The sequence below is a fragment of the Amblyomma mixtum genome, chromosome 3 (assembly GCF_055824585.1).
Source record: "Amblyomma mixtum isolate Tamu chromosome 3, ASM5582458v1, whole genome shotgun sequence".
In the NCBI taxonomy this organism is placed as follows: Eukaryota; Metazoa; Arthropoda; class Arachnida; order Ixodida; family Ixodidae; genus Amblyomma; species Amblyomma mixtum.
In genome coordinates, this window is record NC_143014.1 from 79209096 (window position 1) to 79222688 (window position 13593).

Genomic DNA, 13593 nt, shown 5'->3' on the forward strand with positions numbered 1-13593 from the left:
GCCAAATTTTACTGCGCATTTTCTTTTTTCAAATGACGCTTTAGACTTACAATACATGAATCACCATGTGGTTTTTGCCTACAACAGATAAATAATTTATAATTGGGTATCTTCTTTCATGCTTACAGCTCTGCATAGCACACTAAACCACCTTTGTCTCTGTATGCATGCGGCCAAGTGTGTTAGCCACAGTAAGTTTCTGAATTGTCATTGCGAAGTAATTGCCAAGTTATTGCCAGAGACCTGTAATATAATGGCTCTATTTCTCTATTTAAGAGCAACAATGCATTAAAATTACCATATTTAGTCAATTCTCAGTAACCCCCCCCCCCCCTTTTTTTTTCGCGATTGCAATGCCCCTGAAATCCGAAATTAGATTTTGAATGTAATTTTAGTGTCTAAAAATATAACCCCCCCCCCCCCCCCCTTCACAGTGATATCTCAGCAAGACAAGTGCAAGAAATAACATTTAATATGACTTAAATTTACAAAAAATGGTGAGCGCTGATAGCGAGCATTATGGGGGTCACCTGTAGTACGTTTTTGGCCAGTTTTTGTCGTGTGGTTTCGGATCGCAGCAACACAAAAAACTTTCTTAAAAAATCTTTTTATGAAAAGAGGCTGCTGAGAATTGCGAGAATACAGTAGTGACTACATTACCAGCTCTAACTACTTACCTTAGTAACAGAGTCGTTGACATTAATGCAAGGAATCTTGAGCTTCCCTTCACTTTTCATCTTGTAGAGTTGATGCACACCAGTAGTAGTTTCCTCAGACAGGCCTCGTATGCCTGGCAGACAGGAAGACGATTATAAGTGCAAATGTGTTCAGATGTACAGTCTTTGTCAAAAGTAACCAGGCTGCATGGTTTGCTTCTAGTTCGTGCAGTGGCGCCCTTACAGCTTCCCTGAAGTTGAAAAGATCGTTAAAGGTAAGGACTGGGAGTCTTCTTACCTTCCAACACCTTTTGATCTTTAGGAAAGCCACAAGGGCTCCACTATACAAGCTAAAAGCAAACCACGCAGCCTGGTTACTTTTGACAAAGACTGTACTTATACACAGAACAGAAAATGGAGTCCCCAGCTACAGATGCCAAGTCCAGCTCAGGATCTTGACTTTTCACTCTGCCTAGGGCAGCACTGGTGGTGCTGCCCTAGTGCAAGCAGCACTGGTGGTGCTGCCCTAGTGCAAGCAGCACTGTGGTGCAAGCAGCACTGTGAGGGAACAGTGCAGAAAAAAAAAACACAATACGAGCGCTCGTGTCACCATGTTCTTTTCTGCGCTGTTCCTTCACAATGAATTAGCAACAAGACCAATCGGCCATCTAAACAGAACTGTTGAGCATGCACTACTGCTAAGAAAGGAAGCATGGTAATGAGCGAGTGCTTTTCAGCAGGAGCACTTTCAGCAGAAAGCACTTCAGTAAAGTGTAAAGTGGCCAGTCGAAAAAGTTCATACAGTAGAACCCCGCTATAACTCGAATATAGTTAAAACTGTGGTCCCATTTTGCCTTCCATAGACAATTGTACATTTATCTGTTATAGTAAAGAATTTTTTTTCAAAGAAATGGCTATAGTAAAAAGCATCTGGCCGTGGCAACGTACAGTACGGTCCATTATTAAAGGGAACATGCGATCGCGTGCCCTCCGCGCTTCACGAAGCCATGCCGCCTAGATGCGGCGAGAATAGGCGGCATCAGGCGCATGCGCGGAAGGACCAGCCGTTATGCTTACTGCGCATGCGTCTTGTGCCGACACTTCCCACAAGTTCTCGGCGGCAGCGCTCCACGAAGCGCTGAGGCCACGCGATCGCATGTTCCCTTTAACTGTGGACAGTACTGTACTTCCCATGGAATGACGATAACGCAGCACTCGCGGGACCAACATTCGGAGGCGAATGAATACCAAAGAAGATCAAATGGTGCTCTCCGAGATAACTTCACCACCAAGCTCAGAAGCTGAGAGGAGAAGCGCACGAAAAAAAAAAAAGTAAAGCTGGCTTTGAACGCAGAAACAAGGCGGCAAGGGTCGCTGAGAAAGGAAAGACTAAAGTGCAGTGATGAGTACGGAAGGGAAGAAAGGGAAAACATATGCAGCACAGCAATGGGAAGCGGCAGCAAGAAACGAAGGCGAGGTGGCACTGCGTGAGTGGTACCGCAGTGCCTGGACTGTGTCGTGCACATTTCTTAATTACTGTCTCTTAAACGACGCTGAGGCGGTGGAAAATTAAACCTTGTTCATGCAAAACTTTGGTTTTCAAATGAAATCAAACTCTTGTTGTATTTGTAGCTGCACTGTATTTGTGCAAATGTGGTACTTCCACAAGATGTAAACAAAATCGAAAACATCCTGGTCTTGGTTCTTGTGGGGTTTAACGTCCCAAAGCAACCCTGGCTATGAGAGACGGCGTAGTGGAGGGCTCCAGAGAATTTCGACCACCTGGGGTTCTTTAACGTGCACTGACATCGCACAGCACACGGACCTCTAGCATTTCATCTTCATCGAAATTGCTGGTCCCAGTCACTTTACTATAGAGGGGTTCTACTGTAAAAAAGCATTCTGAAATGCAGAGTGCTATAAACATAGCGCAAGAAAAAGCCTACAAGCACACCATAAAAGCTTTCTGCAGTTACTCAAGTTTAGCAGGTACTAAGCTATGTCCCGATCAAAGCAGTAAAGCATGTTGGCAGCTCTACACCTACCAGGAAGGTATTGTGGATACTTGTTGTGCACAAGAGCTGTTAGGTCTCCTCCATCATCCAAAATCATGTTAAGAGGCTGACCGTCTGGGAAGACAAGAGTCTGAAAAAGAAAAGGAGAAAAGGCTTTTCATTTTTTTTTTTTTTGCACAGTCCCAGGAGGAGTGCCTGCTAAAAGAATCTCACTGAGGAAAGTAACAGGCCAAATTTTACACCAGGACCTCATATTAAATTTGCTTTACTCTCACTGCATAAGTCTAATCAATAGGAAGCAAACCCAGAAAGGTGAAGCTGCAAATTGATAGCTACCATGAGAACAGCACAAAACGTTCAACTTTGGACCATTGTGCAGTGCCTTATTTCAGGGATAGGAATGCTTTGGTAAAAACCCATTAAGCACAGCTTCTTTTGTCAAGTATGACTAGCCCTAAAGTTAAGAGAGCAAGGGCCCAAACCACCTTTCAGTAAAAAAGTAGCTACACACTGGTGGTTGTCAGGCATCACCCTTGGAATGCGTGGTCGCAAATTTTTGTTAAAACTAAATTAAAACTGAATTTTAAATTACTGAAACTGAAGAGTGGGGACTGGCAACGTGTGAGAAGCTTTGTATGGAGAGACTGAGCATCTACAGGGGCATTAAAAGAGAATACGGTAAAGTCTCGTTGATATCTTAAAAAGAAATGGAAAAGAACATTATCCAGGAAAACCTCTCATCCAACTAATTAAATTTAGAAAAAAGATAACTTGAATGAGGCACAAGGACATTTATAAAAAATATCAGTTCATAAAAATGTCCATTAGCATTTGTTGGCACAATGTCTGAACAGCTCCTTTTCTAGTGCTCGCAGAATTCAAATCGCATTTGATTAGTTTGGTTTGGTTTATTGGGGTTTAACATTACAAAGTGACTCAGGCCATGAGGGACGCCGTAGTGAAGGGCTCCGGAAATTTCGACCCGCTGGGGTTTCCTTAACGCGCACTGACGTCGCACACTCCACAGGCCTCCAGAATTTCGCCTCCATCAAAATGCGACCACTGCGGCCGGGGTCGAACCCGCGTCTTTCGGGTCAGCAGCTGAGCACCATAACCCCTGGTTTGGTTTGGTTTATGGGGCTTAACGTCCCAAAGCGACTAAGGCTATGAGAGACGCCGTAGTGGAGGGCTCCGGAAATTTCGACCACCTGGGGTTCTTTAACGTGCACTGACATCGCACAGTACACGGGCCTCGAATTTCTCCTCCAAAGAAATTCAGCCGCCGCGGCCGGGATCGAACCCGCGTCTTTCGGGCCAGCAGCCGAGCACCATAGCCACTGAGCCACCGCGGCGGTACCATAACCCCTGTGCCACTGCAGCGGCTCAGACCGCATTTGAGTTGTCTTAAGCACAAAAGGAACTCTGCGACATATCCGGTCCGTTGAATGCAATGGCGAAAGTAGCCAAAATCTCTTCCTTGAATTTTTTGCCTATCTTGCACTTAAGCACTGCGGGCAAGCTGACTGTCGCAGTGGTCTTTACATACTGCGTTCCCCAGACCCCGATTCCTCTTCATGCAGTGCTCCCGCAAGAACAGCCCACTCATATGAGAGCACACCATTTTTTGTGTGTGTGTGTGTGTGCTTCGCCCATATGCACATAGGCACTGCAAAGAAACAATACGGTGGGTGACTGTTGCTGCATTGCAACTCTTCATGTCACATGTCCCCATGTTCGGCCCACTTGCATGCCTGCACATGTGCGGTTGATTGCTAAACATATTAAACGATGAAAACTTGTCGAAACTGTAAACATGGTAGCCAAGGAATCATATCCGGGAAAGTACCAACTGGGAGAAAAATAGTGCTACTCTATGGGCCATTTTTATGCCTACCATTTTCAGCGTATGAATCAGGAATGAATCAACGAAGTTTTACTATGAACGATAAATGAGCACCACAATACCAAGACCACACAGAGACCTAAATGGACCGTGGTTGGATGGTTTATGGAGTGTTAACGCCCCAAAGTGACTCAGGCTATGAGAGACGCCGTAGTGAAGGGCTCCGGAAATTTCGACCACCTGGGGTTCTTTAACGTGCACTGACATCGCACAGTACACGGGCCTCTAGAATTTCTCCTCCAAAGAAATTCAACTGCCACAGCCGAGCACCATAACCACTGAGCCACTGTGGCAGCCTAATGGACCGTGGTAAGAAGGTAAAGTACATACAGTCGACGACCGAAAATTCGGGCGTCTGATTTATTGGACATGCTTGAATATTTGGACTTTTTTGCGGCACCACGACATGGCCCATAGAGCCAATGTATAAGAGCGCCTGAAATCTCGGACGCACCACAACTGACCACTCGATTTTTCGGACCTTGTTTGCACTCGCCGCCAATACCCAAGCCGCCATATGATGTGTACAGTGAAACCTCATTAATTCAAAGTGCAGGAGAGATAGGAAACTTGATCTAACAAAATGAAATTCAAGCTTAAGGGGAGCCTCTTAACTTGCGATGCTGAAATTCTACACGAGCTGGCCAATTGCCCCTGCATGGTTTCGAATTCGTACTGTTCTTGAATATCTTCCGCCGCATGAACTTGAACCGTAGTCCGAGTTCACGAAACTCAGCTGTGCAGAGTCTTTCGTCCCGAATACGGAAAGAGGTAGCAGCGAATCACATGGGAGGCGTATGGATCAGGTCCTGGACCAGGTCTCCCAGCACTATGTTCAATAAGGAATCAGTATGACAAGTGAGAGCTGAGCAATTTTTTTGTTTATTTATTTATTTAATTTAAATGGCAAAGCCATTCTTGTAAAAAGACACAGCCAAAGGCTCTGACATTCATGTGCAGACCAATGACAACATTATCCAAGTGAACAAGAGACAGGGCCCTCTGCGAAGCCATGCCATCTGTGCGGACCTTGGAGTGTGCACTCATGGGTTGGGGGAATGTGGCATGGTTCGCTTAGCACTGTTACCACTCCACCTCTGAGCAGGGCAAAAAAGTCTGCACATTTTTGAGACATGCACTTCATACCTGTTCAATGCACCAGATGTACTCTTCCTCAGTTTCTCCTTTCCAAGCATATACAGGAACACCACGCTTAGCAATGGCTGCTGCAGCATGATCTTGGGTGGAAAAAATGTTGCAGCTTGACCACTGAACCTGAACAGGAGTGAACAAATTGAAATAACACTAAATAAGGGAATTGAAGCAAGATGAGGCAGACAGATTTGTTCTTGTTCAGCAAATACACCAGCTGTAGCGCTGCACGAAAACCAAGTCAATCTTCATTTGCTCACGACTTTTTCAACAAGCATGACAGACATGCTGCCTTCCAAAAGCCGTTGTAGCTCTACTGTAGCCCTATGAAATAGTTTTGCCCATGCCGTGCATTGCTCCACTGCCTTTCTTTTCCCAGTTAGAGCCATCTCAGTATGTACAGTAAAATCTCGTTAATTCGACCCCTGTTAATTCAGATAATTCAAACTAGGAGCATGGTCCAAGCCGATGCCCATGCAAGCCTATGGTGTCGGGCACTTGTTAATTCAGACATGAGCAGGCTTGCGCCGGTTAATTCGGACAGAGGGTTGCATCGAGGAACGACTCACGCAGCCAGCGATTGTCTAAATAGACCTCCTCGAACCTGAATTGCATGAAACAGTGGTGCCCGCACACCTCAGGCACGACAACACACCTCACACAGGCACACCTCAGGCACACCTCACAGGCACACCTCAGGCACGTAAGTCCTTCGGCTTCCATCGGTTGCGAGGCGACGAAGATGTTCTGTCGCTGTGCAGTTGATGATGACAAGGTCACTTCAGCTACTGCTTGGGTGACTTGGTTTTAGTGTGCCTTCTGACTGTGGCCTGTCATGGCCCTCCCCCTTACCACCCTCCTGAAGTAGGATGTGCCTTTCTCCTGGGGTCTGGACCGAGCTCACACCTGCACAGCACTTGTTGCGGCCCTCACTGCTCCACCTGTGCTGGCCCATTTCAACCTCTCTGCTCCTACGGAACTTCGCACAGACACCAGTGGCCTTGGTATCGACACCATCTATGCGCAGAGTGCATGTGACACCTTGCGACACCACTGTCCATGCTGACGCCGCCCGCCAAATCGCACGGAATAGTCTCGACGCTTCTCAGATCGCTCAAAAACGTCTCGGCTCCCTGCGCGAGAAGCTACTGCCTCGTTATGTGGGTCCTTACCGTGTCTTGAGGCAACTGAGCCTTGTGACCTATGAAATCACGTCCCAGCACCCCACCAGTCTTCCTGCAGCCCCCTCCACACAGCTCATCCATGTCGCCTGCCTAAGCCCTACCATATGAACCCACCACATTAGGATGCCTCGGGACTGTGCTTCTTTCCACGGGGCGGAGGGGAGTAGTGTTACGGTGCGCAGTCGCGAAGTGAAGAGGACGCTGTTCTGTCGCTGTGCAGTTGACGACGCCGAGGACACTGCAGCTAGTGCTTGGATGACTTGGTTTTGGTGTGCCTTCCGACTGCAGCCTGTTCAGCTTGCTACAGAGCTAACCCCCATAATAATATAGCAGTTTTCTTCATGCCTGACATGACCTATACGACCTTTGAGGTCATAGCCATCGCTCGTCTGTTGAAACCGAAACCAGAACAGGTTGGAGAAGATAGCTACTAATTTTGCAGCGGTCGTAGGCAAATGCCACATGGTGATCCATGCATAGCAATGTTTTGCACATCATTAGAAAGAAGAAAACAAGCAAACAAACATTTGGTGCCTATACTCATTTAAGGTTTGAAAATGACATTTCACACTCAAGTACACTTCTCTTGCTGACCTCCACCATGGGTTTTGCAGAAAAGTTACCAGCAAACAAAGTAATGCGAATTCAGATCCAGAATGTTGAATGAAGTGGTAGTGCACATGATTTGCAATGGCTTTGTTCACAAGTTTTTTTTCCCAGTCTGCCTTGCTGCATACGTGAAAACATGAGCATGCTGATTGTCCTTTAAACACTTACCTCAGCTCCAAGCTCAAGCAAAGTCTCAATGAGCACAGCAGTCTGAATGGTCATATGAAGACAGCCAGCAATTCGAGCACCCTTCAGTGGCTTTGAAGGACCATAATTGCGACGCAGTGCCATCAGTCCAGGCATTTCATTTTCAGCAATAATAATCTCTTTGCGACCAAAATCAGCCAACCCAATGTCGGCTGAAAAAAAAAAAAGCGCCATTGTTATTGCTTGCTTGCCTTCCTTTCTTATTTTGGGTAGAGGGAGGAGGAAATAAATTTCTCTCTCATGCTTGCCTTGCTTTAACTCACAAGTTTTTTGGCTCTTCTTGATTGCCCATGCATTGGCTAAAAGCACTCTGCCTTTTCCCCTTAATAGGACAAGTAAGTCTTACTTGCTGTTCTTAGACACAACAAAGCCCATATTTCCAAATACCTAAACTAAAATATCTAATACATCTGTAGTAAAAGCTTAAGTACTGAAATAGTTTCCAGACAAAAGCTAGCAACCAGATTGGATAACAATTAATATGAACATTATGTCATGTTTTCTAAAAAAAAAAGTATTTGACACACAAAAGCGCAATCCATATTCACACACATGTATTGCATTTTCCAAATAAACTGTCTGCATGCCAACACTGAAAAGTTTCTGGACAAAATAAGCCTCAGCAAGTTTCCTTCATTCTATATTGTGCGAAAATCTCGTGTAGTGAGAAATTAAAGGAAATGCAAAAAGCAAATAATAATAATAATAATAATAAATTTCTTACATTTTCACCAAAGATGCAAAATAGACAGACTACATGAGAATACTTAATGGTGTACTGTCTGCTGCAAAGTTTAATGCTCCATTCCTTCAAACGGCGCAGGAGTAAACTTTTTCAACAGATGGCACCATCTTTGCCAGAAGTAACCAGGCAAGAGGTTTTGCTTCTCAGCCGTACAGCAAAGCCCTAATGGCAACCCTAAGAACAGAAAGGTCTTGAAGGGCGAGGACACTGGTCCTCCTTACCTTACACACATTTCGAGCTTAACGGCTGCCATAAGTGCTCTACCACAGAGCAAAGGAACAAACCCCATTGCCTGGTTACTTTTGGCAAAGATGGTACTATAGCTAGAAGCCCTCTTCCATTTGCAATACAACAAAAGCATGCCTTAGTTTCAGCAAAGACTGCCTTAACATTTAATCTATGCCTTTCCAGGGGGAAATGAAATGGAAAAAACAGTAACATAACCACCCTGAGTGGGCCCGCCCAACATTTCCCGTAAGCCAAATCTATATTAAGCACTTTATCAACTATAGACAACTACAGAGTCAATGTCTATATCACAGATGCTTTAATAGACTTTCTACTTTAATAGCTCTTTTAACCTGCAGCCAACATGAGGCAGCAGCATAAAATAAAATGCAGATATAATGACTACGCAACCATGATTCATATTGTGCTTGTTTAACAACAATACTGCTCGTCGTTACCATACTAATACCAAAGTAGACTCATGGTAATTCAGTTCAGGATATATCATATATGCCACATATCATATATTCTGCACATTGTAGTGGTATTTTCTTTAAATTCAAATCAAGCTTTTGACTTTGTGACACAACACTTCCAACCAAAGAACCCTCCCACTTATGCAGTCACAAATAGCCAGGTACCAAATGCTGTGTGTTGATTCAACAAGTATGTTGCACACTATTCAACTTGAGCATGACCCAGTTGCCATGGCAGTTGCAAAGAAACAAACATTGTCTTACATGTGGCCACTAAATGATTGGTAAATACTGGTGCACCATTCAATTGGAAATGCGGTATTAAAAATCCACATTATTGAAGCATTCAATAAGAAGAAACTACCCCCCAAAAAAACCTGAAGGGCAATGGTTGTAGACTTATTCAACACATTAATTTTTAAAGAAAAACTTGTTTAAAAATTACTCAGAACCAAATATCTCCTGGAAAGTAACATCAATTGTCCTGACCGCTCATTCCCAATGTTGCTACACAGCATGTTAACAAGAACAAATCTAAGCAACGTCATGGTATATTTATTTAGCCTGTGCACAAGTAACGTACTATAATGCATAGTATTGCATATTTCAGAAGTTCTTGGTGCCGATAATACGCCTACAATTCATATACAGCAAAATGTGATGTTACTGCTCAGCCAGGCAATGCAATGAAATTGCAAGAAATTGCCACGTAATCAGATATCCTCGGCTAAAGTGCAGCTGGTACAAGTTACATGCACAGCATGAAATAGAGCTATTGTTGGCCGGAAGCCAGCATTCTGGAGCAGGAGGAAATGACACAGCATAGGGCAATGCAACAAGCAGAATAAAAACCAATTACGAGGAATGAGAACAAACACATGCTATTCCCATTCACCCCTCTGGTCTCCAGGAAATAAAAACAAAACCACACATCAGGTACTGAAAGAGGACATTCATCAACGGGCGAAATGTGAAAATGCTATTTTCTCCTGTCCTCCTATCACAGGCATTCAGGACGAGTGTTTCGAAGTACTGCTGTGTTCTGGTTATTAAAGTGCAGTTCTCTGTATGAACGAGCACCTACTCAGGGGCTAATAGATTTCCAGAACATCAGTAAAAAAAAAAAAGGGAGGCAATGCAGTTGAAACCTAATATCCAGGCTTGGGTTTTCATTTCACTAAAGCAAAATGGCAGATGTATAGATGTCACACTGTCATGTCAGACCAGACTCATGAAAAGCAGAACTGTAGTAAAGCCCAAATTACAAAACACTGTGTGTACATGTACATCTGTACCACACACCCATTTAATTTTTATTCCAATCACACATGATGTATAGCAGACAGCATTAGGCAAATTTGCCAATACTACAACATCTCTGTTAAACATCTAGCCTGCTCATTTTGCACCTTAAAAAAATAAAATGGAAAACTGCCACAAAAACAGTAACCATAAGGTGATTAATGCTGTCTATGGCATATTTAAAAGATGAAAGACAACCCTACTTTGGCTAAAGATTAGCCAACCTCACATCACAGCAGCTATTTAACTGCTAAGAGCCAGTTTCAATTACTATAGTGCTAAGTATGTGCACTCAGTATGTGCACTCAGAAATAAATAGCAAGTTATAAGCCTATAAGTTGTAAGCAGTTATAAGCCTGTGTCAAAGCCTTAGACAATTCCTGTATTTTAATCCTATTTTCTTCATGTGCTGCACTCTTTGTGCACGCTCCCAAGGGCAAAAAGAGAAAAAACAATTCCTTGCATTTGCTTGCAATGCTGTCGAAAAACATTACAGAAGAAAACATGTTTCATTTCAAGGACTATAGACACCCAATTTTATTGCATGCTTTCTTCTTTCAAATGATGTGTTAGACATTAGAATACATGAATCACCATGTGGTAGTCACCTATGACCGCTAAATAATTTATAATTGAATTTCTTCTCATGCTGTTTCGGTTTCATCAACCGAACAATGTCTGACATGTAGTTGACCTTTAAGTCAAGTGAGGCATGGAAAAACTGCAATATAAATGTCAATACGTAGTTTAGTTTCTACTCAGCACTTAAACCAGCCTGCTTCAAGAGCTAGAATTACAACAAACGACACATCACCGGTTTTATTGCAATTTTCTCATACCTTGCGTGACCTAACATCAACTACATAATACAGCAATCATTCGACTCCAAAACACTGTCAAGAAGAAATTTAATTATAAATTATTTAGCAACGAATACCATGGGGCACTGCATGTATACCAATGTGGAACGCATCATTTGAAAGAATAAAACAAGCGAAAATTTCGTGTCTATAGTTCTTTCAGATTAAAAATTCACAAATGTGAATAAGAAAAACAGCAGGTATTTTCCAATTTTTGAAAGGAGCCTCTACATGCTCAGTTATTTCCAGGTTACCGCATACTGGAAAAGATTAATTTCTAACCAAAGCACAGTCAGCACAGCTGCAAAGAAAACAGGAAGCATGATTTTTTTTTAAGTTCTCTTTTCTCTCTCCCTTAGCGGCATACCTGGAAAAAAGTGGCAATGTGGGACCAGAACCTTGCAAGCTACAACCACTCTTTCTCTAAATAACTGCTCAAGAGCAAAATAACACAGAACATCAATTTCATTATGAATATGAAATAAGCAACAAGTGGACAATAAATCAGAAGACGTCACTTGGGAACATATTAAGGCGAAAGCCTTTAATGCCTCATCGTTGTCGAGAGAAGGTTGTCAGCAGAGGTGTCACGCTTTTCTGTTGGTCGAAATGGTTATGACGCCAGAGTGCGCGGATTCGAAGTAATGAGGTCACCCACGGATGCGTCAGGCCCCCTTTTGGAGCACACAACTACTAATAAAATAGTTGTCGTCCGCTCCGACAGGGGGTGTATAAGGCGTCCGTAAGTGACCACATTACATACCTCAGTACTGCGAACAGAGCCATGGATACAACCGAACTCACTGAAGCAGAGAGACAGTCGTGCTAAAGAAGCAGTCGAAGTCGGCAGTCAAAGTGTGTAGTTGTAATGTGTAGTCAAATAAAGTACTAGTACAGCACAAACAGTCTCGCAGTCAATGCCAAACAGTGCGCCAGGAAAGGCTTTCGCCTTGCAGCAGTTTAGAGAGCCAAAGCGCCCCCTGAATTTTTTAATTCTAATCTAATGATTCTTGCCTTCAGAAATTAAGCCACAAGCATCAATCCTAAACTGCCAAAACCGGTCAGTTTTTATACAAGTGGAAATTGGAGAGTGCAGGAAAAAGCACTGTAAAAATTTTTTTTCCGAGCTATGCCTCTGTCAATAACACAGCAGCTGGAATGAAACTGTCAAAGCATTGTATGCTCATCTGCAATCGCACAGTTCAGCTTGAACACATTTCTGGGCACAGCCTAACAACTGTTTGAAGCCATACAGAGAAAAAGTAGAACATCTGTATCCTCCGGGTCAGGACTTCCACCTCACAAAAGCACAAGAACGGATGTGCAGCCGCCACGTGGCAATTGCACTTTGGCTGGATGTTTTGCTCAAGGACAGCCATGACTGTCTGCACACATCCGCCGAATGGAAAAAACGCACAGAGCACTTGGCTCAGAGCTTCTCGCAAAAAGCAATGCACAAAAACCACAATTTAAAAAATTCTGCAGCTCCCTCAAAATGCAACCCTGAGCTTGTTTAGTGAAATGTGAAGCAACCACTATGTTCAAGTTTCTGGTCTGTACCTTAGTATGATCATTTTGTTGTCAATTTCTTTCCAGAAGTGCGCATGATAAACCTTACAAGACTGATGACAGGATATTAAATACCAAAGAATTTTCCCTCTTTTACTATGTGATTAAATAATACGCCATTTTTGCATTTCCCACAAATTTCACAATAAATTTTAACAGTTGTGTATGAAGGGTAACAAACTTTAATATAACCCAACAGAAATTTTCAGATGTTTAACTGTTGACTGTCAGGGCTCTTTAACAATGGTGTGGCTACTGTAAGGTATATCATGTTCTGGACACTGATAAGCAAAATCATTCAACCTCTTATTTAGGACATTGCTGCTATGACCAGCCCATATTCCTTTTTGCAACTTGTAATTGACAAACCTGTGCAGTGACCACTCGGCACAATTTCTGCTCTTTCAGGTACTAGCAATTAGGAACTGCAGTAAAAAAAAAACAAAACAGTTTGAATAACAACAGAGCAGCAACATATGCTCATTGGCTGATAGTACAGATAGCTTGCACTGCTGGATGACCATGCTGAATGTCCGGGAGCACAGCAAAGATATCCACACTTGCGTAATACAATTATTGCCACCTGCACCACAGAAGCTATGCATGATGCTCCATCATAGAGCTTGCCACTTCACACGCAAGCTATGTATTGGGTAATGAAATGGTCAAGTCTTAGGGGAGCAAGTA

The 13593-nt window shown here is 43.4% G+C and overlaps 1 protein-coding gene across 1 annotated transcript in view; it reads right to left on the reverse strand.

Moving 5' to 3' along the window:
- The window catches only part of Ahcy (adenosylhomocysteinase), a 28399-nt gene that overhangs the window by 11807 nt on the left and 2999 nt on the right, over positions 1-13593 (reverse strand). The window contains exons 2-5 of the mRNA XM_089579839.1: positions 7688-7878; positions 5721-5849; positions 2702-2801; positions 678-790 (exon numbers count right to left, since the gene is read on the reverse strand). Of these exons, the coding sequence (XP_089435965.1) occupies positions 678-790; positions 2702-2801; positions 5721-5849; positions 7688-7878 (533 nt within the window). The remainder of the gene's footprint in view (positions 1-677; positions 791-2701; positions 2802-5720; positions 5850-7687; positions 7879-13593) is intronic.